Raw genomic sequence first — 25,254 nt, 5'->3', positions numbered from 1 at the left:
GGGTGCACTTTGAGTGCAAGCGGACAAAACAGTGTCCTGCTAATTACTGGTACACATCTACAGTGTACCCTGTTCTGCACACAGGACTTGGCTGCTCCCTCCAAAGCGTGTCCTGCAAAGAAGAGGCTGCTATGGTGTGTCTGGCCTTTCAAAGTGTTTGTAGCTGTAAGATAACAGTTGACAAAGGAAATTTCTGGAAATAGCATTTAGTCATTGTTTGACAAAGATCCAATTGCTGTGTCCCCACATCTGTTTATTTCTGTAGAATACAAGCTAGATGTAACACACTGTCTGAAGTACAACTGTGAAAAAAGAAAGAGATTTCATAATTTAATCATAAAATATATGAAGTAATTGTATTAAGTCATCAGAAGGTTATTAAAGTCTGTCCTGCTAAGTGGTAAACAAGAATGCTGAAAGAAAGTCTGAGTTGCTTGGGTCTTTCTCTTGTAACCTACAGTCCGTTGGAAAACGGGAATGCAGGCTGTGATATGGCAGCAGCTAGGGTTATGCCTGTACTGACCTCCTTCTACTCTATCCTTGCTTTCTATCCCTCTTCACTTGATCCTTTTCTCTCACCAGAGGTTCTGCCTCTGGTTTAATGCAAGTTATACACAGCAACTTCATTAAAAAAATGTTGCCCTAGAGACACTTGCAATTTGTGCAGTCCATGTGCAGGTTGGTGTGTTGTGTGTGAAACGTTACTTGAAAATGTTGCTGCTGGAATAGAAAACAACAACTTTCTATCGGGAATGCTGAGTGATCCTGGTTTGGCAGCATGAATCGTGCTAGAGCCTGACTATGCTGGTGTTAGGAGCTCTTCTGCAGCCCAACAGATGAAGACCCTGGCTGAAGTTGGCTGTTTGTGTGAGAGAAGACTGGTAGGACTATGCCATTAGCAGATCATACTCAGGAATAGAGTCAAGAAGATGGTTTTTATCCAGAATCACAGTATAGAGCTTACTGCATTGATTGGTTGTGTGGTTTCTAACAGCTCATGAGTGCTTGAGTGTTTCTGACTGCCCCAGGCAGCAGAGGGAAGGTTGCTGCTTCCAAATGCATGGGTGGACCTGGCAGACACTCCGTGGAGTTGAAAGGGCTGGGCGTCACTTCATGGCTTGTACCATGTACCTGCCATCCTTCCGAGCTGCCAGGCATCTTCACCTCTGCTGTACTCCAGAAGGAATGCTATGCCTTTAAAGCAAAAATCTCTTTATTTTTTAAAAAAAAAAATTTAAATCCAGCCTCTGTAAGGCTTCCATATGATATTGCTTAATACTACAGCATTTTCCTTTATTCCATAGCTTGCATCAGCACTAGCGTGGCCAGCAGGGACAGGGAAGGGATCTTTCCCCTGTGCTCAGCACTGGTGAGGCCACCCCTCGATTACTCTGTTCAGTTTTGGGCCCCTCACTCCAAAAAGGCCATTGAATGACTCGAGCGTGTCCAGAGAAGGGCAACGGAGCTGGTGCAGGGTCTGGAGCACAGGTCTGATGGGGAGCGGCTGAGGGAACTGGGGGGGTTTAGTCTGGAGAAGAGGAGGCTGAGGGGAGACCTCCTGGCCCTCAACAACTCCCTGAAAGGAGGGTGCAGAGAGGGGGGAGGAGTCTCTTGAACCAAGGAACCAGCGCCAGGCCAAGAGGGAATGGCCTCAAGCTGCGCCAGGGCAGGGTCAGACTGGCTCTTAGGAAGGATTTCTTTGCAGAAGGGGTTGTTGGGCGTTGGAATGGGCTGCCCAGGGCAGGGGGGGAGTCCTCATCCCTGGAGGTGTTCAAGAGTAGGGTCGACATAGCGCTGAGGGATCTGGTGTAGTTAGGAACGATCATTGTTAGGTTAATGGTTGGACTGGATGATCTTCAAGGTCTTTTCCCACCTAGATGATTCTGTGATCTTGTGTTAGTATTTTCTATAGAGAAGTACCGCTTCCATAATCTAAATGTAAGCAAAATCTTTCGTATGCCTCTGCTATTTATAAAGTGGTATCATTAATTTAGATAGATAACTCCTTTGGGATTTAGTTCATTAAAATTGTTTGAAGTAGTGATGGAGCTCTAAGCCAGTGGTTTTGAGATGATTGTATCTCGGTAGGATTGGGTACTGTCAACTAAGCACTTTCCACGTCCAGGAAGTGTGGCACCTTGTGAAAATAGGCCACTGATGCTGGGAGTATAAACTTAGCCAAAGCTTTCATCTCATGCTTTACATATAAATTAGTTATGGCCAAATTAAGTCAGTAGGAGACCTCTAATCTTTGATAGCTGTACTAACTTTGACTTTTTGTCAATATTATTTTAATTGTAAATTCTTTTACGTCTGACAGATATGTGGTATCTAGTGCTGAAGTCCCATAAACTTGCTTCTGGCCTGCTGCTGCAGTATGCTAGTGTTAAATCTGCCTAAGAAAGACTGTCACTGCTGGAAACAGTTAATGGAAACTTTAAAATACGCCTTTAATATTAGAGTAAGAACTATGAGTAAGAAAATAAATGAGCCTCCAACAGACCTTGTAACAGAGGAGGGCAAGCTTTAATTAACAAGAGAAACTTGTACTTATGGTTATTGAAAATAGGTGGTTTGTGGACATTTCTGAATGGAACTTAACATGGATTTGCAAAGGGACATCACAGCAGAGTAAAACTGCAGTTTTGGACTGCAGGCACAAAGCACAGCACACAGCATAGAGTACTTCTCTAATATCATTCAAGTGGGAGTTCTTTGGTCAATAATTATCACAGATTAACAGAAGGATGTTAAAATCAAAACCCAGAAGTAACAACAAAGAAAAGCTTGACCAAGGAGAAAAGCATCCAGAACCTATCAGTGTGCTAGAAAAAGTGGTTTATGGAAATACTGAAACGTTAGAGTTGTTTTAGCTTGGTTAGGGACAAGCGAGACTGTTCAGGACGTTGACTGCCATGATGACAAGGAAGGGTCTGATGGCATTAGAAGGGATTCCCTGCTGCTTCCCCACCAGGGTCGCTGCTTCTGTCCCAAGGCTGTTCTGTACCTGGGAGCATCAGCAGCAACTGCTCTGCAAGACTTTCCCAGCTGGGCAGGGGCTGGGGCTTGGGGCGTGTGGGTGCAGCAGGCTCCCCCGCTGCCCAGCGGCCCCTTTGGCACCCCCTCAGGGCTAGGGTTTGGTCAACTCACTGGGAGAATCACAACATTGAGGTCCAGCAGACAGCAAATTGGCATCTCACCAAAAAAGTCCCTATTCTGATGAGGTCTGTTGTGGATATATTGTGAGTCACATTCCAGCAGCATGGTTGCTTTTTAGAGAAGGAGTGTCTTCCTGAAACCAGAGATGGAGGCCAATTTCTAGAAAGGGAAATTTTGTCTGTTCCTGAGTTTGCTACCAAATTATTGCAGTGGATTGCATGTGTTTGACTCTTCTAAGACACCTGGTATATTAGAACAGTCTAGATCATATGCTTCACTTGGGAAGTGAAACCCTGAGAGTTTTTAAGGATCTGATATCAATTTCAGCAGATTACTGTTTCAAAGTTTACTTTGTGATCTCTTGTTCTGTAACTCCTTAGACCACCACAGCTTCTCCAGGCAGAGCAATATCTCACTTGTAGGTTTTATTGCTGTTTTCTGTTAAAGATTGCAGATATAGGGGATGACTGATTTTGATTATTAGCTTTTAATAAGGAGTCTCAAGCTGAAATATAAAAAACTGTTTGATGGCACAATATACTTTTCTTTTAATTAAATGTGACTTAGAGCTACTAATTTAAATACATCTTTGGTACTACTTTATTCCCGTAAGTGTGGGCTGTAGACAAAACCGCAAAAGAGGCAGCAAAGGCTCTTTATGACTCTTATGTAGGTCTATTTGGTTTACTGTTCATTTTGTTTTCCTGAAAGCATGCTTCATCTTTCCAGTCCCTTGCTAGTTTGCATCTATAGGTAGAATTACTGCAGTTGGATCTTGAGTCCACATACTCCCAAGGTATATCCAAGCTTAGCTATCCCCCAGTGAACGACATCCCTGTGCCCTTCGAAACCTGGGAGAATGACAGGCAAGGCACTGAATGCAGAGGGCTGTTGTCTCAGTTACTGAGATCTTTTTTTCTTTCTCCTTTCAGCTTGAGGGAGGTTTGTTGAAACAACCTCGAACTTGTTTCATTAACATCTGAAAATACAAACACAGCACACAGAAAAGCCTTCAAAACCTGCTAGTTGAGGCTGCAGGCAGACAGGTTTGCTGGGTGCAGTGGTGAGCGGAGCGGCTGTTGAGCATCATCCATCTCTGTGGGTGGTTGCTTGGGGACACTTGGGGTCCCAGTGACCCTTCTTAGAGCTAGCTCCACCAGACCTTCTGGAGGTAAAAGATGACAGCTACCTAAAAGTTTATTGGCCGGCCTTGGAAGGGTTAAATGTTTTCTTTGTGGCAGTGAAGGACATGGAAAGCTGCCAAGCATTTAGATTTGAGATTTGGAAAGCAGCTGGAGTTTAACTGCTCTTAGCAAGCAATTCAGTGCAGGAAGGAGGAGACGGTAATAATGTTACACAGTGCCATTCATAACACTGTTGTTAGTTTGGGTCAGCGTTTTCCATGCCGACTCCCACGCTCGGTTGGAGCTGAGGTGCAGAGCCGGGGCCCACCCAGCACCCTGGTGCTGCAGGAGGACAAGCCAGGTTTCTGGAGAAGAAGGGTGGCTGGGAATGCACAGGGCAAACAGAGTCCCCTCTTGTGCTCCTGGAGCTCTAAGATGGCTCAGTTTTATAGGTAATGAGATGACTGGAAGCAAGACCATTAACAGTAACTGACTTATTCCAGTTTTAAAATGGGTTATTTTGGATGGATTTAAAAAGTTGACCTCTGATCTCACAGACTTATCAGTGCCTTCGGCTGTTGATCACAGGGCTCATTCCAATGTTCCCAGCTTCTACTACACCACTGACCTGTTTGTTTCTGTGAAGACATCACACCGCTGCTGCTGCCTGTGTGGGCTTGCACCAGTGCCAGACACCAGTGTTTAGTGCCCAGTGGATTACCGGGCAAAGACCATTTGGGTGGGCAGCTAAAGCCTGTGGGCCGGGGCGAGGCTGTAAGCCTTGCCTGGGTTGTAAGCTTGCAGGAGGAGAGCATCACTAGAGCAGGGCTGGATCCTTGTACAAGGAACTTGAAGAGAGTAAGTGGCGTGTTGCCATATGTGCACAGGTGTTAAGCCTCCCTGTGACAAAGAAAGGGTTTGGAGGATGTGCTTTGGGTTTGACTCTGGATTGGCTCAAATGTTTGAACAGATAGTTAGCAAGCAACATGTTAAGTAATAGGGCATATGTATTGTGGCAAGACTTAATGCTGATTAAGTAGTTATAAGAGATTTAAATGGCTCCAGGATATGCTGTAGTAACTGAGTCTCAGCTCAGGTCTCTCTAATACTGTGCAGACAAGAAATCCATGACAGTGCATTTCTTTGCTCTCCAGTGTTGCAATAAACCCATCCTTAATGTCACAGCTTCACAAAGCTTTTTATTTAATGGTTTGCAAAAAAAAAAAAATCAATAAATCTTGAACTGAGTATATAAGTAGGGTGGTGCCCCTGTATTAATCACAGCTAAAGAAAATCCTGAGGCACATGTATCCATAGTAAGATGCTTTGTCATGGGGTAGGTGTTTGGATAATGGACAGGTAAAAAAACCAAAACAAAACAAAAAAAACCCAACCACAAAAACTACAAAAAAACCCCAGCCACAAACCAGGCAGTTGTGCAGATTTGTTACCAAAGTTTTAGTGTAGCTGCATGGCTTCCATTAACAGTTCAGAGCTATTGGGGCAGTATGTATAAATTATGATAAATAGCTAGTATGCTCTTTTCCCCACTTTCTGCAAGAGAATAAATGTGCTGTGAGTTGCACATATTCCACCTCTTCTTCCCTGCCGTCTCTGATTTTGTTCCCTGCAGGGTATTTGTCACGGAGTTCAACCTGACTGTGCTTGGGAACACTGGGCATGTCTTGTGAATTAGACTTCTTCAGATCTTGTCTCCTAGTCCAAAAAATAGAAAGTAAGACTGCAATTTCTGCTGGGAAAGAGAAATCAGGTCATATTTGCTCAGTGACTCCAAATGGATAAAATGGGCGTATACCGGGCCCAGGTGTAGGGAAACCTTGAAAGGGGTGAGGTGAGGACCTTTTAGTAAGTTCCTTTAGCATTAGCTGCAGAACAACCCAAGGTGCTAGCACAGGTGTTCCTGGTGCTGTGTTTGGGAGGCTTGGATGGTGCTGCTGAGCTGTGCTAGGAGGACAGAGCTGCCTGCAGTGGTGTCCGAGCACAGTTTGGATTTCCCCAAGAGCACTGGGGTCAAGTGCTGCACTGGTGGGCTTGGAGCTTCTCGCCTGATTTTGACTGCAGTTGCCACTGCTGGGATTTTGGTGGATTTTTTGTTTTGTTTTGTTTTTTTCCCTCTGTTCCCAGAGCGAAATGGTATTTCAGAGAGGTACCTGGGAAGGGTAGACTTTGACTGGGATATGAGTCATCTGTCTCCTAGGGGTTTTTGGCTCAGTAATTTTTTTCTGTATGAAATACAATTAAAGCTTGACTTTGTTTTTAAAAACACACAAACAAAACACTGTTCCTTCTGCTTCTATGTGACCACAGTGCTCCGCCGCCTTCTTTCCTTCCCTACTTGTATCTTCCTGTCTGCAGTCACACCAAGGCTTAGAAAGTCAAGCAGCTTTTCAGCAGATAGATCATGTTACGGAATGACTTGCTAAAGAGTGGAGAAGAGTTCAAACTACAGTTCAGCCTAATATCTACTTTATTCTTCTCCAGTGGGCTTGTGTGAACAAGACACCAAACCACTGCTATAAATTCTGGAAAAGACAGTCTGACTGGTGTAGACTTTCTGTACTGGTTGTGTGGTCTATCTTCTGCAGTATTTCTTTTGAATATGTTTGTTTTGTAAAACACTGCTGAGAGGAAGCTAATTTTTCTGTCACTTATATGAACTGTTTTCTTAGTAGTTTTCCGTGCAGTGTTTGGGGAAGAGGACACAGGTGCTGGATACAATTATAAAAAACAAAGATTTGTATCCAGAGGATGGTCTGTTTCTGTTGTGTAGGGCTAGAGAGAGACGGCTGTGGCTCATGAACTGAAGTACAAAAGCTATGATAGTTACATTTGAGTAACTCAGTGACCATTGTATGTCAATGAGAATAGCTGAATGCTGAACAAATGTCATAACAAGTTTGGAGTGGTAGTTGTTAATACGTTTTTTCTATATATAGAAAACTGCTCTAGGTATACCTGTGCCTGGCTGTCAGTCTCCAGCAGACTTGTTTTCATTGCCTGGCATTCACTGTGCGGGAGATGTGTGTGTAGTGTAATATAGCCTGAATTTTATACAGGGATTGCATGGGAAATAGAATTGCTTCTTTTCTTAACTTGAGGCTGCCTGAGCCATGGTATCTACAGGTGTTCTATTTGTAAATCTTTCCTCATACAAAGGAGCATCTCACACTATACCAGTACATGTGCACACATGATAACATAGGTGCAGCTGTGACTAGAGGCAGTTTCTCCTGTAAATGAGGAAGCAGAGCCAGGCCACTGTGGCATTTCTCCTTTGCATAAATAAATGTTTTTATACTATTTTATAGTTCTTCTAGTGTAAGAACAGCGTGGGCAAAATTTTAAAAACAAGAAGCTTTTGTAGTTCCTGCATCTGAGGAAGATGAGAGAGAGAAGGCCCTTGTCAGGGGGTGCAGCTGGCCATGTGTGGCTGCTGGTCTGCCTCTCCACCCCATTGCTAGGGACTGCAAGCAGCATTGTCACGCAGGTGATCTTTATTGCAGTGGTGAAAGTTCAGGTTTCCAAAGCTTTTGCTGATACATAGTAAACAATTGGATCTAATGGAACTTTTTCCCCCTCTCAAATATTAGTGCTTTGTTTAACATCTGTAATACAAAAAAAAAAAAATAAAATTAAGAGCCTGTAGCTTGAGAACTAGGGGAAAATTATTTTTGGTTTCTTGTGCAATCTTAATTCAGCTCTGTTCTAGGAATATTTTATATCCCAGCCCTTGATTACAGTTGTGTGATACTTTGCCACAGGACCCCAGTCCTCACATGTGCAAAGGAAACACAATTAAAATCAGATGGGCAACTGTGAATTTCACAAGCAACTTGTAACTACTGGTCTCTGTAGCCTAAATAATGTAACTTGTCAGTTGTGTTAATGTCTAGTGATTGACCGGAAGTTTTCTTTTTGTGCATAGAAAAACGTTATAGTCCATATTTTGAGTTCTTAATTTCACCACTGGTACCGAGGCTAGATGATGTAGCTTTGAGGTTGGCTTTTCTGGGGTGACAGCTGTGAGTATGAGGGCAGTGTTGAGAAAAACATTGGCTGAAGCACCTCATTCTAAAAAGTGCCAAAGCAGGCGCTAAGTTAAGTTAGGTGTCTGAGGATTAGTCTTCCCAATTTTCATGTTGATACTTAATAAAATGTCTAAGAGATGATGTTTTATTGATTATTTTGGTGGACTTGGTAGTTAACAGTTGGACTCTAAATCCTAAGAGTCTTTTCCAACCTAAATGAGTCTATGATTTTCTTCTCCTTCACAGCAACAGAATGTATATGAGTTGTCATCCTTTCTGACCACACTGTATTTCTTCCAAAGAGTCTACATACTTTTTTGTGACTCCTTCCCATGAAGAACACAAAAGGGAATGATCATATCTGGAAATATTTATTGCATGATGTACTAAATCTAATCCTAGAATTAGTAATAAATTTGGGCAAACTAAGTTTTGACTCTTGATGATGATAATGACATGTAAAACTAGGTGTGAGCACGTTTACTGCAGCGGGGAACTCAAACTGACCCGTGACCTCATGAGTTGGTGGAGTTCAGGTTAACAGAAACTGTGCTAGTGGCACAACTTCGCTTGCAAGAGCAGCCTCTGGTTGGTGACCGGGAGGCTGAACTCTGGTCAGGCAGTGCAGTGCCCAAAACAAAGGAGGGAATAAGCTACCTGAGATCTTTTTCTCAATTATTTTCGTTCATGGGATCAAATTATACGTAACTTTATATGCTGGGCTGTACTAGAAAAGTAGGTGCTAAGGAGCAGGCTTTTGGCAGTGATGAGGAACAGTAGTTGTGTTTTTGACATGCAGACAAGTGTGAATTCAAACTGGTCCTGAGGAAATCCCTGCTATTCCTAGCACCAGTGCTGCTCAGAGGGGCCCCTTGCCAAAGTCTTCTGAGGCAAAGCTGAGAGGATGAAAACGCTGAAGACAAGCTCTGTAGCAGCAGGAGCAGGGTGGTCTGTGGCCTTTAGATCAGGCAAAACCACTTTCAGATCACAGTCTTTTCCTGGGCAGAATGGGTGGGAGGCTTCTGCACAGCAGGGGTATCTCTATGTTGAGAAGCTGAGGGGTTTTGTCAGGTAGATTAACACTCAGTGAGATTTTATGGCCATCAATTCTCCACACAGTGGTAATGATATTGTGAAGTGCTATATGATTAGCTCTGGGTGGAGGTGTGAATTCTCCCCTGTGCTCAAGGGTTGCTCAGAGAAGGAAGAAGCCACTAAGCCACTGAAGCAACAAGAGTCACAGAAAGGTTCAAACTTATCAGTAGGTGAACTCACCTTTTGTATAGACTTGAACTGTAAAACACCACCTGTGAGAATGTGTGCAATGTCTGTCTTAAAATACATGAATACCACTTTCTGTATGGGTAATAGAAAAATCTGACAAAGAAGGATGCAGTAGCTTCTCTTTCCTGCAGAAAAATCCCACCATTTTGACAGTTATATGAGAGCATGACACATAATTTAACCTTGCAGCTTGCAAGCACGCACATTTATTTGACAAGAAAATGCTAAGAGCAAACTGAATGTACAGCTTACTAAACAGCCAATAAAATCTAGATTATATCTTCCTTCTCTAGTCAGGAAACAAGGGAGCTGTTTTTAAATCTGGCCTTCCTGGACACATTGAAATAGAATGATTTTTCTTGTGCTAGACAGAGCATGGCAATACTTTCACATTAAATAATGAGCTCTTACTGTTGCTCTGAATTAAACGGGCAGAATTGGACAGAAACCATTCTTTCCTCAGAAAAGACTGGCTCCAATGATTTTTCCAGGCATTGACCTCTGCAAAGATTAGATCATCCAGGGAGGAAGAGGACCAAAGCAACTGGAATGGTGGGGATAGAAGCTTGCCAGTAGATTTGTGGGAGGTCTTCCATTGCATTTCGCTTACTCGAGAATGGGGAAAATTACAGATAGGATCTCCTAATTTGTGTGAAACTCGGTTTGATGCAAGAGATTTTTGCAATTGTAACTTGAAACAGTTTGGATTATTTGGCTGGAGGCTCTCTGTCAAAGGCGAGAGGTCTTCATTGCAGTTATTAAGGAGCAGAAGTTAAGATGTGAATTCATGTCAGCCTGTAGCCTGTGCTACCTGTGGCACATCTTTCCCCATGGCCCTGGGTTTGTGCAGAGATGGAACCAGTGCTTGCTCAGGCATGGAAGAGGGAATGTAGCAGCTTTTCATTTGTATTGTTGTACTGTAGTGTCTGGTTTTAGTAATTAATGTTTATTTTAGCTTCTCAGTGTGCTGGGAAGTAGTGCTCTTCTCTTCACTGCTAAAAATAAACTGACAAGTTTACATAGTCTAATCTTCACTAATCTTTACCTGGCATGTGAGGGAGCTATCATTTAAATGTCTTGGTCTTAACAGTTGCAGGTGATAATTTGTTTGTGTTCAGAAAATGCCAGATTCAAGTCTTGGCATATGCTCCTGCCACAAACTTCTCCTTTATCTCCTAGCTTTCCGTAGGTGCTGTTGATGCCTGCGTTGTATTACTTCTGTGTGTTCCTGCTGCACACTTACCAGAGGACTGAGCCCATATTCTATTCATTGCTGGCATTCTTGTTTCTAACCAGAAGTGGAGAACACTGAAGGGAATCTGAGTCTGTATACCAGAGGGTGAAGCTTTCTTGGCTAGGCTGCTGGATATATGAAAACAGAAATAAGACACCATAACCTAACTACCTGAATTGATAGGCTGCCTCTTTCATGAGCTCATGTTTGTTTTGTGCCAATTTAGAACTGTTTGGAAAATCATCGTGTCACTTCACAGGTACAGCTACTAAATATCTGGATGGTTTTATAGGCAACTATATTGCCTGTTTGCCTATCTCTGATGATATTTCTGTTAATGTTTTAGAACATATTTTTCACTTTCTTTTAATTAAGTATTTAAAGATGTGGCTTGAAGGAAAATAATATTGGAAAAAATAAGAGCTAAGTACAGTGAGCCATTCACATAGCCGGATATGTGCTAGCTCAATTTACTGAAGTGTCTGTATATACTCACAAAAGATCTAAAGCTCACACTACACCAATATATTGATTTTTACTTCTTATCTATCCTGAAACAATAATGGGGGGGGGGTTAAAGTTTTTCTTTAAGGTCTTGCATAAGTCTTGGGGCTGAGGGGAGGGAACATCTTATAAGTCAACCACAGTTGCTATTTCTTTCTACCTGGGATCCTGGATTTCATTTGAGCTTTAATTCAATGTCTCTCTCCAAAGGGGATTCATTATAACATATTCCAAATTATTGCACTAGGCATAAAGGGCACAAAGAAAAGGTCTGTTGAAAAGCAGCAACAAATACATGTCCAAATAACAACATCTGGAGTCATCTGAATCTGCCTTTCTCTTGTGAAAAGGCCCTTCTTGTTTAAGTGTTAACAGATTCAGGCATTGACTTCTGATCTGGAAAACTTTTGGCTGTTGCTTACAGCCAGTGAGACCACATAGGTGTGAGTGCTGCTTTCCCTGCTTGCTCATTAACTTTTGAGTCAAGGGTGAGAATTTGTAAGAGAAGCAAGAAAACAAAATTAATTATTGTGTAAATAACTTGGTTTTCTGTAATTTTATTTCAGGGGGCAGGGAGGAAGAGTTTCTGTTTGAATAGAATCTAATTGATTATTGCACATAAGGAAAGATAAAATTTTGAAATTTAATTGTAGCTGACCAAATCAACATCATTTTGGGGTTGGTTTGTTTTTCCAGGTCAATCAGAATGTGGAGATCCAAAGAGCCCGTCTGCGAGATGATATTAAGGAATATAAATTCCGAGAAGCACGTTTGCTGCAAGACTACACTGAGCTTGAAGAAGAAAACATCTGTCTCCAGAAACAAGTGTCTGTCCTGAAGCAAAACCAGGCAAGTTTTTCAAAATATTGAACACTGCTTTGAGACATCAGTTAATTCCTGTGTTACCTCATGGTTCTGTCTCATTTGGGCATCCAACCACGCCCTTATGCTTGTACTGCTTTTGAGACTGTAACCTCTATCTTTTAGTTCCAAGAGCTGTCCCAAAATGTTTAAGTCCTTTATGACTCTGTCTATACAGAGACTTTATTGCTTCTACACTGACCTCCAAGTCCTTCCGTTGTCTTTTCTCTTTGATGGGTGTGAAGTCTCTACCAGTCTGCTTTGTTACTTGGTTTACTCATTGTGCTACACTAGTTTTTCAGTGTCTCTTTGCAATGCTCTCCATCCATCCTATTCTACAGTATCTGTAACTGGGTGTATTTTTGAACATATTTTTTTATTGCTACGTAGTGCTCACATTTACTCTCCAGTTCTGTACTCCTCCTCTCCTCTAGCTATTTTCATGAAACATGGACTACTGTGACAGCTGCTCTATACTGTCAGACCTGTGTGACTGCTCATCTGAAAAGTCACTTTTAATTGCATAGTTCCAGTTATTTTCAGAATTTTAGCTGCATTTTTGGAACAACTCAAGAATTTCCCCGAGTTATCATTTGTGGAGGTAATTAGATGAGATGTTGTCTTTGGCACAGCTCACTTACCTTCATCTGTCAATTGGGGACTTGCTATTTCTATTGTTCAGATACCTGTCACTCTCACTGTATAAATAAAATTCAAGGTTCAGCTGAGAAAATGGTATGATATTCCTGAAATAAAAGCTCTTGAAGAAAACAGAGTTAATACCATCTGTTGTAGTGAGCACATAGCAAAAGCTTATTAGGATTTGCTTGAGAACTCCTTCAGTGTTGTGAATGAAAGGTACCCTACCAACTGAGGTATTTGGGATATTTCGTTTATGTCTGGGTGAAACTCCATGTCAGTGTTGGATTACTTTGACCTCACTGCTGTGCCCCAAATGGGGTTCCAGGTTGGACCTGTTCTCACATGAATATATTTGGTCTAATTACGCTGTTTTGGGTGCTCTGAAATCACATGGTAAGGAGGAAGGGGCTATTGCACTCTAGATGCAGGCTGGAAGAGATAGTGATCTGGTAAAATCCAACCTATGTAGGTGGTTACTTTTGTTCTTTACCTTTTTTTTGGTCTCATTTATTGTATTCAGAGGAGTGAGTGAAAGTTCCCAGCTCCATGTTCACATTCTAAAATAACAATATTCAAGAATGCTGTCATTCTGGGCTGAGCCAAGTTTAACCTCAGATGCTATCTTGTCAGTTGCTAGTAATTATTGACTACTGTGTGTGCATTCTGGAGCCTTTGAAAATAGACTGCAAGAAATATTTAAGCTCAGTGGAGCTAATTCTTTTCATGGTAATGGATTACTTCATTTTCTACCTTGTCCTAATCCTACTTGATGAATATTATTAAGCTTTAATTATCCTATTGACATAACTAGAAGCAGCCATCAAGATTTCCCAGGCTTAACTTGCAAAACTGAATTAACATGATTGGTTCCTGGTTTTAAATCAGGTGTGGTTCGGCATTACCAGATTGGTGTATGTTGGCATATAAAACTCCTTTAGCACTTGGCAAAACTGGGTCGTATACCATGTAGTATGTTTTTCTTTCTTTCAGGGTAAGGAAGATGTATTCTTTAGGCTTTTTTTTCCCCCAAAAGATCCAGAATTTTACACTAATCGTTGGTGTTCATAATTTCAGTGCAAACGAGGTTTAAAATAAATACAATTTTACAAGTAAAAACTTACAGCATGCTATCAAATTTTATGTAGAAGCACTATGAGTCTGAAGCGTAGAGGCTGAATTGTAGCGCGCTCAAGATGTGCTGAAATGATGATGACAGATATGGTAAAACATTTTATTTTGGACGTGTAGAAGCAGGGTGTCATTGCTAGGTGCATCCCAACAGTGTTAAGCCCAGTGGCATATTCTAACAGCAGTGCAGCAGAGTGTCTTTGTGATCCTGGGTTTTGGAAATGTTGAGCTTGAATTTGTGGGAAGGTTGGCAAGGGAATTTGTTAATCAAACAGAGAAAGAGTTTGCATAATGTGCTAGGAAAGCCTGTTTTGTGATGCCTCTCTATCACACACTGTATCTCCCATCTAGTTAAGCTGGAATAGATCAACTCATTCGATGGTTTGCTTAGAAATTTTATTCCATGGTCTCTGTGAACGTGAATTATGTATTCAGTGTTTACAGTCATAGTGCCAAAACTAGACTCCAGAACTGAGAAAATTATTCTATTCTCACCATATTTAGTGAATCAAACATGCAAAAGTAAAATTACTTGGTGCCTTGCAGGCAGACATTTTCATTAGGGTTTTTTTTTCCCCTCCATTTGTATATGTCCAGGTGGAGTTTGAAGGCCTGAAACATGAAATCAAAAGGCTTGAAGAAGAAACTGAATTTCTCAACAGCCAGCTAGAAGATGCCATACGGCTGAAAGAGATCTCCGAACGCCAGCTTGAGGAGGCCTTAGAGACGCTGAAGACAGAGCGGGAGCAGAAGAACAATCTTCGTAAGGAGCTCTCTCACTACATGAACATCAATGACTCCATGTACAACAGCCACCTGAACATCTCTTTGGATGGACTGAAGTTCAGTGATGAAGCCACAGAACCCAATAATGATGAAATCATGAATGGATTTGAACAAAACTGCCTCAGCAAACTCGGCAATGGCAAGAACAGTACGTCAACACCCAAGAAAAATGAAAGCTTCCCTCCAGCCCCAAGTCTGGTTTCAGATCTTCTGAGTGAATTAAACATTTCTGAAATCCAGAAGCTGAAACAGCAGCTTGTACAGGTAAATGGGTTTTGTAAACAACTGTGTACTGCCAAGTAGCTGCTAGAGTTTATTTGGGTTGTAATTTCGGTCTTTTCAGTATCTCATGTGGCCATCATACAGTATGAACTATATTTGTAAAGTCTGTGATTTTAGAATTTGAGGATGTTAAATGTTTGTCAGTGGAAAACCATAGCTTTTTTTCTCTTGTATGCAAAGAAACTAGCAGTCATGTCCTGTGTTTGGAGGAAGGCTGTAATGCGTCTTCTGTGCAGTACATGCTGTGTCTACTTCATTGTGTCACTAGCAAGAAATAGTATTTTGTTCAGAAATCGAAAGATACTCCAGTCTTCTTCATCAAAAGGTGTTTTGTACACCATAATGATTTTCTGTAATTAGTTCAAAGTTCATGAAGTTTTAATCAGTCCCAAACATTTCTGTGTTATATTTGTGCTATTGGGAGGTTGGACAGTTTGAAACAAGGTACATATTTGTGTTGCCTGGAAATGTTTTAGTTATTTTGTCAAGCATTTCTTAAGTGTTCTGTAAGAAAAAGCATTTGTGGAGAAAGTTAATGGATTTTTTTCAAAATGAGAACTTCCAGAGGAGAAACCTTAAAAGTTTCAGTATTTTTCATGAAGCTCCAAGCTTCCACTATAGACTAGCTGCATGTTTTCTAATACTTACTTGATAATTTGCAAGGTAACAGTAAACTTTAGCTTATCTTCAGCTGAAAGGATGTTTTCACAATGAGACCATCAGCTATGGGAGAAATGTGTAAAAAAATGTGCATTTTGAAGTGGAAATGAAAAAGAACTGGCAAGAAACACTGTGCTTGAGTAGTTTTAGAATAAATTAAATAGTCTTTTTCATAATGTGCATGTGATTGAATTTCTGTAACCATATGGACCGGAGTTGCTGTCTCTTATAATAAAACCACTTAAGTGATACAGTTCCCTTTATGCCAATGTCTCTGTTCATGCATTTCAGATGGAAAGAGAAAAGGTGAACTTGTTAACAACGCTACAGGAATCTCAGAAGCAGCTGGAAAATACACGGGGGGCCCTCTCAGAGCAACATGAGAAAGTTGGCAGACTCACAGAAAATCTGAACGCGATGAAGAAGCTCCAGGTCAGCAAGGAACGTCAGTCTGCCCTTGACAATGAGAAGGACCGAGACAGCCACGAAGATGGAGACTATTATGAAGTTGACATCAATGGGCCAGAGATCCTGGAGTGCAAGTACAAAGTGGCTGTGGCAGAGATTACTGACCTAAAAGAAGAGCTCAAAAATCTTAAGGCCAAATACAAAGAATGTGAGTCTAAGTATGAGGAAGAGAAGAGCAGATATGAGACTGATAGCCAAGCTCTCACTGAAAAGATCACCTCACTAGAAAAATGCAGTAGGCATGATAGAGAACAGGTGGCCAGACTGGAGAAGGAGCTGAAGAAAGTCAGTGATGTTGCTGGAGAAACACAGGGCAGCCTCAGCGTGGCCCAAGATGAACTAGTCACCTTCAGTGAAGAACTGGCCAATTTATACCACCATGTCTGCATGTGCAACAATGAAACTCCAAATAGAGTGATGCTGGATTACTACAAGGAAGGTAAAGGTGGACGCAGTAGTCCAGAGACCAAGGGAAGGAGGTCTCCCATTCTTCTTTCTAAAGGGCTGTTAACTATAGAGCTAGGAAAGGCAGAGAATGGGAGTGGTGACAGCAGCCCATCTCCAGTGTCATCTCTGCCATCTCCTGTGTCAGATCCTCGTAAAGAACCAATGAACATTTACAACTTGATTGCTATAATCCGGGATCAGATCAAACATCTTCAGGCTGCTGTGGACAGAACAACTGAGTTGTCCAGGCAGCGTGTTGCCACTCAAGAACTTGGGCCAGTGGTGGACAAAGACAAGGAAGCTCTGATGGAAGAAATCCTGAAGTTGAAGTCCCTGCTGAGCACCAAGAGAGAACAGATAGCAACTCTGAGAACTGTGCTGAAGGCCAACAAACAGGTAACCAGGTCTTATAGCTGTGAAGGTTGTAGTGTCAGGGCATTAGGTCATAAACACAAGAGAATTTATCTTTGAGGTCATACTGCTTCAACTCAGTGGGGCTTTTGTTGCTGATACTTGTTCAGTACAAGGCTGAAGCAGGCTGTTTCATCAGAGGCACTTAGCTGTCCTGCTGTAAAGCTGAGCACTGGGGCTTTAACTGACTTTTGCTTGTCACGTACTCATGAGATTTTTATTAAGCTTAAGGTAGCTTCAGTGTACTGCCTATCTGAATTATATAGATTATATTTAATGTAAGACACCTAAAATTAAGACGTGAATCTTACTTTCCACTTGGAAGAATTCTAGTAGTTAGCCTTAAGAGTTCTTAAACTTAAGTACTCTCCTCTCTCCAATTGCAAAATAAAAGAAAGTCTTCCAAGATGAGGATGTGATATAAGAACATGGTCAAAATAACAGGGATGAAAGGTAAAATTAGCTTTTAGGGACTGGGCTGTGCAATTTGATACACATTAGCAGTGCAGTAGATGAAAATAAGTGCTATTGATACACCATGTGGCATGCTTCATTATCTCCTCTGAAGTGAGTCATTCGAATTGAAGTCTTCAAAAAAAAAACCCCCAAAACTATAGTGTTGTTTAAGAAATATATACATACTTTCAGTTTTCTTTTGTACATTTTAATAAAGGTGGCCCAATATGTAAGATGAGCAAAATGCTGAAAGGGTTAGAGAACTGTGCAAGTGATTGATGAATGCGTTTAAATATAGAGATACTAAAGAGACTACTGTTCTTTGTGTTGAAGTATGTAAAGTTTAATTTCTTTTAGTAGTTGGAGATAGGTGTCACTAAATGTATATTCTGTAACTTCCTAGATGCTGCTGCATGATTAATGGGAGTGGGAGACCCATATGTCTGATCTGTTTCCAGTGTTCAAAATGAAATTTTATTTAATCTGTACAAGAAAAGTCAGCCAGAAGTTTAACATTCCAGTACAAAGTATACGTTTAATTATGTGAATAGTGATTAGAAATCTCTTAGCAAGCCACTTTGTGAAGAGTTTCATTAACTAGTATGTTTCTGTTCTTCTTGGTAAACAATAGACTGCAGAGGTAGCCCTTGCCAACTTAAAAAGCAAGTATGAAAATGAGAAAGCTATGGTTACGGAGACAATGATGAAGCTGCGAAATGAGCTGAAGGCATTGAAAGAAGATGCTGCTACTTTCTCTTCCCTGAGAGCAATGTTTGCTACAAGGTAAAGAACATACGAACTCTGCAAAATGTAATTTCTTGCTTCTGTGGAAGAAGAGCTGAACCCACCTACCCATGCAAAGATTATCAGGGTGGGGTGCCTTTTTCCAAGTTCGTTGCTTACTGTGTTTGTGGTATGTTCTGGTTGATGAGGAAAATGCCAGGGATGCAGTATGTTGCTAGAAAACAAGAAGTTGTTGCAGCAGTATTTATTTAATTTGGGTGTGAGATTATCCCTGTTTCTCGAGGCCATTAACTCTGAGGAGGAGTGACATTTAACAATGCAGAATGAGCATTTATTACATCATGAAGATGTGGCTCTGCTTGACCTGTAGTGATCCAGAAAAAAGTAAAGATGTTGCAAACTTCTTAGATTCTCCATCCTGCAGTTAGCATTTCTTTCATTTCATGTACTTGTGTGAGCTGATTTGGGTTGCATATGTCTTTGGAACTTGCTTCTGCTTCTTAGTTGTGCTTTGTGGAGTTAATAGACAAATACCTCCTGACACGTCTCGTGCTGTAGAAGTGATAAATGCTGTTTTGATCTGCATGTTGCTTACTGCTACTGTCATTGATTTTTTTTTTTTTTTCTTTAAGTCTACGCATTTCTTTTGGGGAATGTTGAGGCAACAACATCATGTTACAAAATCCAGATCTGCTTCACAGCTAAAGAACGTTCAGTTGGCTCCTGTGTGGAGATAATTCTGGAAAACAGAAAAGAAAACTTTATCTAAAAGTTGTCATAGCTCGGTGAGATTCACAGGACACCCCTGACAATGTTCATTTGCCTGCACATTTCATGCATTGCCTAAAGAAGATGGAGAAGAGAGACTGTAAAGGATGCTGTTTGATGTAACCTAGACACTTGCTTTTAAGCTAACCCAAGGGGACGGGGGAGTCTGTATGTGCTGTATGCTGCTTCCTTCTCTACCTTCTCTGGACACTTTTTTTTTTTTTAAAAAAAACCCCAGACTGAAAAGCAGATGACTTTCTGTCATCTGCTATAAAGTACCATAGTAAGGAATCACGAAGGTGCTTATGAGGATTCCTGAGGCTTTTTTGTGTGGTCTTTGTGGGAGTGGTTCTGCAGCAGCTCTCATGTTCCTTGAGTAACCTCGGGCTTCCTGGTGATTCAGCCTTTCTCAGCAGTATCTGTGCATGTGTGGGTAAGCATGGAAAGGAGCAATGGATATCAAGGAATGCTAAAGGTTGCATTGTGGTGGTTCATTACGCTGGAGGAAGGAATGCCCTGTGCAGTCTGGTTTTGTCCTGCTTTCTTTCCTCTCTCTCTCCTTTTCTGGAGTGTAATTACTGTGCAGAAATTGCAAACTCTTTGTTAGTTGTACATCAGCTTGAAGCTGAGAGGAAAGAGAAAAAGCATATTGTTAACTTTTAGTTATTTTTCCTAGATGCAGATAGCTAGCTGTCTAAATTACACATAACTGCAGTATGTTTTTCCTACGAGTTGATTTTCCTGCCTCAGTGTGAAAATGAGAGAGTGACTGTGAACTGGTTTGGAGAGGAAGAATTGCAAGAGAGATGCCTGAGGGATAATTCTCTCTTTGCTTTTCTCGTGGTGTATTATCTAGAGGTCAATCTTGTCCTTTTACTAGGAAGACAATAATGAGGATTCCTTGGCATGGGGAATTTAGAGGCAGAATAAAAGCTTTTCTGACAGCAACAGACTTAAGAGCTCTGTCCTGGAGCTCTCACGGAGTTGTGGGCGATTAGAGGCAGGAGTGAGCTCTGTTTGGGGATGCACAACAGACTCCTGCCTAAATGAACAATTGTAATTTCTGAATTTATGCTTGTCTTAGTAACTACAGTGAATAAAACAAGCCATCAAGAGCAAAGGAGAACTCAGAAAGCTGAGGATGGAGTGAGTGGAGACATGGTCCGTGAGCCTTTCATCTCATGAGCACTTGCATTTCTGATGGTTGCATGGCAGATAGGCAGCTGGGCCTTGTATTTTGCATCCAACCTCAGACAGTGGCAGATGCACAGAGCATGAAGAATTGCTTCTTCCTCCCAGTGTGCCCAGTGTTTCAGATGCCACAATAGCTATCAAGACCTATTACTGCAGGGAGGGTACTGTCACCCCTTCCCTCCCTGATCCCTGGTCAGAGAGGGTTAGGAGGTTGGTTGAGTGTATTCCTCTGTCAGTGATTGTTTCATCCTAGTCTCTGTTTCAGGTGAGGTAGGTTTGGAAGGCATGTTCCTAGGTGCTTTGGTGAAGATAACCTCAAAAACTCTTCTGGAGTCTGATTATTAGGTGTGTTCAAATATCAGAAGTATGTAACAGCCCAATTTGTCTTCAGCATCGCAAACAACCTGCTAATGGAGCACCTCTTTAACAGTCTACAGTAAGTTGTGTTTCTTCTCTGACCCAACAAGAGGTTTGTATCAGGGGAGACTAATAACAAGTGATGGGGTTTTCACCCATTGCATTTGTTTCAGTCTTGTGTTCATGTGTGGGATGAAGCAGACTGCTGCACACAGATATTTTCCACAGGAAGGCACCCATTTTGTAGGATGCAAGAGAGCTGTAACAATACATGAGAATTGAAGGCTGGGCATGAATATAGTAACTGACCTAATTTCCTTTTTAAAGTAGGTTAATCCCACTAATTTGACAATACTACCAGCTATTTTTAATAAGTAATGAAAATGCAATAAGACCTCAACCTGTAGACAAAGGAAGGCTTGCAAGACACAGACTAACAGCTTCCAGCACTGAGGGACTGCTGCAGCCTGCTAGACAATGCTGTACACCTAAAATTAAGCTGTTATACAAAGGAACAAATCAAGATATGCATTATGTACTATAGACGTACATGCAATAGCTGTCCTGTTAAAGTCCAGATTTTCTTAATTAACATACATATCCCTGTTGTATATACAGACAAAAAGCACTGGAAGCCAGATTAAAATCTGCCCTGTAGAGCTGAAAATGGAATTTATCTGCTTAATAAGGCTGTAACAGGTTTTTATGTATCACTGTATTACAGTCAAACATTTTGATGTTTCATTAGTTTCATTTCCTCTTCACCAGAAAAAATGTGTGCAATCACTTCTACATTTAAAATCCAAACAGAAACTGAACATCTCTTTTGTTTTATTTTGCCAAGTAGGTTTGCACTTGCTAACAGGCAGCTTGGGTGATGCAAAATGTAAACAAACAAGGCCTGACAATGATGCAGTAAATGTTCATTAGGGTGCAGCCTTCGGCTTTATTACAAGATGTGAAGTGATACTTCTTTTTCTTTATGGATACCATCTGGCTCCTGTACTTTACCTGCTATCTGGAGAAGCTGTTTGAAAGAATATTTCCCAAAATAATCTTTCTCAAAATTCATCGTACAAAATGCACTACTGTGGTTGCTGTTTTGAGAGGCTTATGAATGTATTTACTTAGGAATTTAAAACAGAATAGCTTGTGTTCACATGATGAGATTGAACATTGTAAGAAAGCAGTAACTTTTACAGTACGCTTGCAACACTGAGCTACAGTAATATCTGGGTGGGTATGTTCTGTATTTTAAAGAACAAATCCTTACAAACTGTCAAAAGAAAATACAGCTCCACACAAACCACTTGTGGTAGAATTTTTACCTTAGACAGTATAACTAATAACTGATTTGTTTTTGAATAAAATCTTCAATGGAAATTTCCAAAAGGCAGAATAAGCCTTTAAAAAGCAGTGTTTACTCTCAGAATTTGAACTGTCTCTGAGTTTTAACTGCATCTCTATAACAAAAAGGTATAAAGAACACATATTTGCAGTTAACTCATTTCAGTCAGGTCTTTGTTCAAGTATATATGAAACAAGGGGCTTCTTTCAAAGTGTTCGTTGGGTATTTACTGAGTTAAATGTGACCAGCGCCCTGTGTTAACAGCACCAAGTAAGGAGAAAGTCGTGAGTGAGAACAGGAGTTCCCAGACTAGAGGCAGATACGGCGGCTGGTATTCAGGTCACTACAAAGTGATGCATAGGGAGCATAGAGCCAGGAGCTGCTGCTGGTCTTCCTGGCAAAAATATTTAATCTCCAAAAATATTTTATGGTAGCCTTAAATTATTTTTTTTAAACTCTCATTTAGTAGGTTAAGGAAATTGCTAGGTTTGTTTGTACAGAACAATATAAATCCCTACTGAAGGGTGAGGAGAGGGGCTTAGTAGCAAATTTGAGATAAATTAATTCATCTTCCTCTAAAATATTGTCAGAAGAAAGAGTGATTCCTTTCTTTGCCAGAGAGCGAGCTTCTCCTAAATGCTTTGAGGGATCTTTAAGTGAGTATGTCCTATTTTCATGATTTGGGGTGGGAGTGAAGCAGGGTTTCCTTGTCATGTAGGTCAAGATATGTTTTTAGATTGCCTGTAAACAATTTGTCATTCAAACTTGCAAGCACATTAGATGAGAAAAATCGGGCTTGGAATTTAAGCTTGAGGCTTCTTTAACTTTTCAGCAAGGAAGGAGGGAGTGAGAAGACTAGGTTTCTGCTAGTTGTTTGGAGAACACCTCTGAATCTGCTATTTCCAGAGTACACTGCAAGTGCTGATGGTACACAGATTCACCAACTAGCAAACCAGGTTAAGGTCCTTATGGGATGGTTAGATGAAGAGCAGGAGGCCAGTGTTGGCATCGCTTCCCGCCAAGAAAATGCACTGAGAAAAGCTTGTCATGGATTGGACAAGAAGGCAGTTTAAACGCAATTTTGCGTTTTAAAAAGCAAAGGTTATTTTATTTTGTTATGCTAGTCTTTTCCTTGATTTTTATTTGCTAGAATTTGAGTAAACATCCTTTCAAACGTTCCACTAAATACAGAAGATGGCAGAAACATGGTTTTTCACCTTTCTCTTCCCTGTGTTATTTTTCAGCTGTTTTTCTGTCTTTTGATATAGATTACAAATTTCTTGTCGCTTTAACTTGCATGTTAAGTACTGTGTGCACTCCTGGGAGGACTCCATGATCTCTTCTCTCTAGAAGTACCTCCTGTGTGACAGCTTACAGCCACACTCTTGCAGTGAATGGAGTAAAGCAGGCTGAAAACAGCCAGGCTGTCTCCTTGCTGGCTTATTTGCTCAAGGTCAGGCAACAAAACCAAATAATTATATTCATATGAAGTTGCATTTGTCCTGATAAATCCTGACAGAGTTAAACAGACTCTGAGAAGTGACTTAGAATACATCTTCCCTCCTCTGATTAAAGACACGGGTTTCTCAACTTTGCTGTTTATGTATGTTCTTTTTCTTTTCCAGAGCCTGAGAACAAGCAAGGATAGTAAGAGAACAGACATTTCTCATCCATTGAAAATAAAGATAGAACAGTAATTAAGAAATCTAGCAGAAGCAGAAGGCTTTGAAAAACAGAAAACAAATATGCCTAGGTGTAATTAATGGCTACCCCCATGTTCCAGTGTTTCATAAACTCTAAATAAAGGGAGAGACAAACTCTGCAACATGTCAGCAAGGGGACAAGTGGCAAGTGTTAGAACATACTGGAAAGACTGACAGCATGTAACATTAGATTACAATAGCAAGATAGTGCTTTTGATAAAGAAACAAAGCCATGAATACACACAAGAAACTAGCAGCTAGCTGTTTTTCATTAATGGAGAAAAGGTGTGTTTCAAATGAATACATATGTCAGTTCAGAATCATAGATTCTCTGTCAGTTTTCCAAGTATCCAAAGCATTTGGGAAAATATTCTTCTGTTCATGGACTTCAAAGGCCTGCAGAATATAAAGGAGTTGAAATTCATGCAGAGAACAGTGCAGTCCTCACAGGACTGAGAATTATAGCTAAAGGGGCTTCCTACTGGACTTCACACAGAAGTATTCAACTGCTCTAAAAATATCCTGTAGGATAAATGCTCAGAGGAGCCAGACACAGAAAATGTGACTTTGAAAATTTCCAGAATGGGATTCCCAGATGGGAGTAACAGCATTTGCCTCCTATTCCTGGTGTTAGATCTAGAGGTGATGAATGATGTCTGGAGAGAAAAATGTCTGGGCCACCAGTGCTCACGTGAAAGCGAGGAGACATCCAGGCAGGACAAAGGCATTCGACTGTCTTACAGACATGCTACAAAAACCCACGAGTGATGTCTTGCGCATAGTCACGTTTATAGCATTGATAAGCCTGCTCTAGACTCTAAATGTGTCTGGCAGTTAAAATGTCTACTACAAGTAATGCTGGATATATTGAGACTCAACCTTGGTGAAGGTGCCCCTTGTAGATAGACCCTGGACCTGGGTTGCAACAGTGAGTTCTCACTCTTCTCCCGGATATTTTTTGAAGTGGCTGTGTCCCCAGCACTAACTCCTCTGTGCCATGGTGCTTTGTTTGAATGCCTGCTGTTAAGGAGAGTAAAGCACAGAAGGTGTTCCTGTGATGATATAGTGGTGCCATAGAAATATTCAGAGTAAAGACAATGCCAGCTCTTGTTGTGTAGTTTGTCTGCCCTTTTTAATCAAAATGGAACGTGAGTTACTTTAAAATACCTTGTATGGGAGACTACTGTAGCAGCAGTTTTTTGTGTTTTAGATAGGCAATTATTGGTTTCAATTGGGAATTAACAGAAAGTGTCATAGTCTGTGAAAAACAAAGCATGTGCACAACTTCAGTGGTACAGGGTGGGTAGATAGGGATGGGGCTCAGGATTAGATTCTCCACCCCTTGCCTACCTCCTTCAGTGAAGAACTGGGAACAACGTCCCACCTATGCGATAGCTTTAAATTTACTTCTGATCTAGTGGCATAGCATTGTTAATTTCAACCTTTGAATGTATAAAAAAAGGAGTTTTCTTTTAAATTCTAGGAGGAGGGAATTTGCCATAAAAGTTTATGATCTCTCCTTGAGAGTTTTTATCAGTGGAAATTTAGAAGAGCTGTAGTGTCCAGCAATGTGGGGCTGATTGTTCCCTCTCAATGCAGGAGATAATTCTTCCCATATGTTTCAAACTACAAGAGAGATTCGTGG

The 25,254-nt window shown here is 41.0% G+C and overlaps 1 protein-coding gene across 5 annotated transcripts in view; it reads left to right on the top strand.

Annotated features, from left to right (window-relative positions):
- BICD2 (BICD cargo adaptor 2) overlaps positions 1 to 25,254 on the top strand; it is a 96,486-nt gene that overhangs the window by 60,467 nt on the left and 10,765 nt on the right. For all 5 annotated transcript variants that reach the window (XM_074836772.1, XM_074836771.1, XM_074836770.1 and 2 more), the window contains exons 3-6: positions 12,051 to 12,203; positions 14,583 to 15,035; positions 16,005 to 17,024; positions 18,127 to 18,278. In XM_074836772.1, coding sequence (XP_074692873.1) covers positions 12,051 to 12,203; positions 14,583 to 15,035; positions 16,005 to 17,024; positions 18,127 to 18,278 — 1,778 coding nt within the window. The remainder of the gene's footprint in view (positions 1 to 12,050; positions 12,204 to 14,582; positions 15,036 to 16,004; positions 17,025 to 18,126; positions 18,279 to 25,254) is intronic.

The sequence above is a fragment of the Strix aluco genome, chromosome 11, assembly GCF_031877795.1.
Source record: "Strix aluco isolate bStrAlu1 chromosome 11, bStrAlu1.hap1, whole genome shotgun sequence".
NCBI lineage: Eukaryota > Metazoa > Chordata > Aves > Strigiformes > Strigidae > Strix > Strix aluco.
Note: the sequence above shows the minus strand (reverse complement) of the source record. Positions and strands in the feature narration are given on the sequence as shown.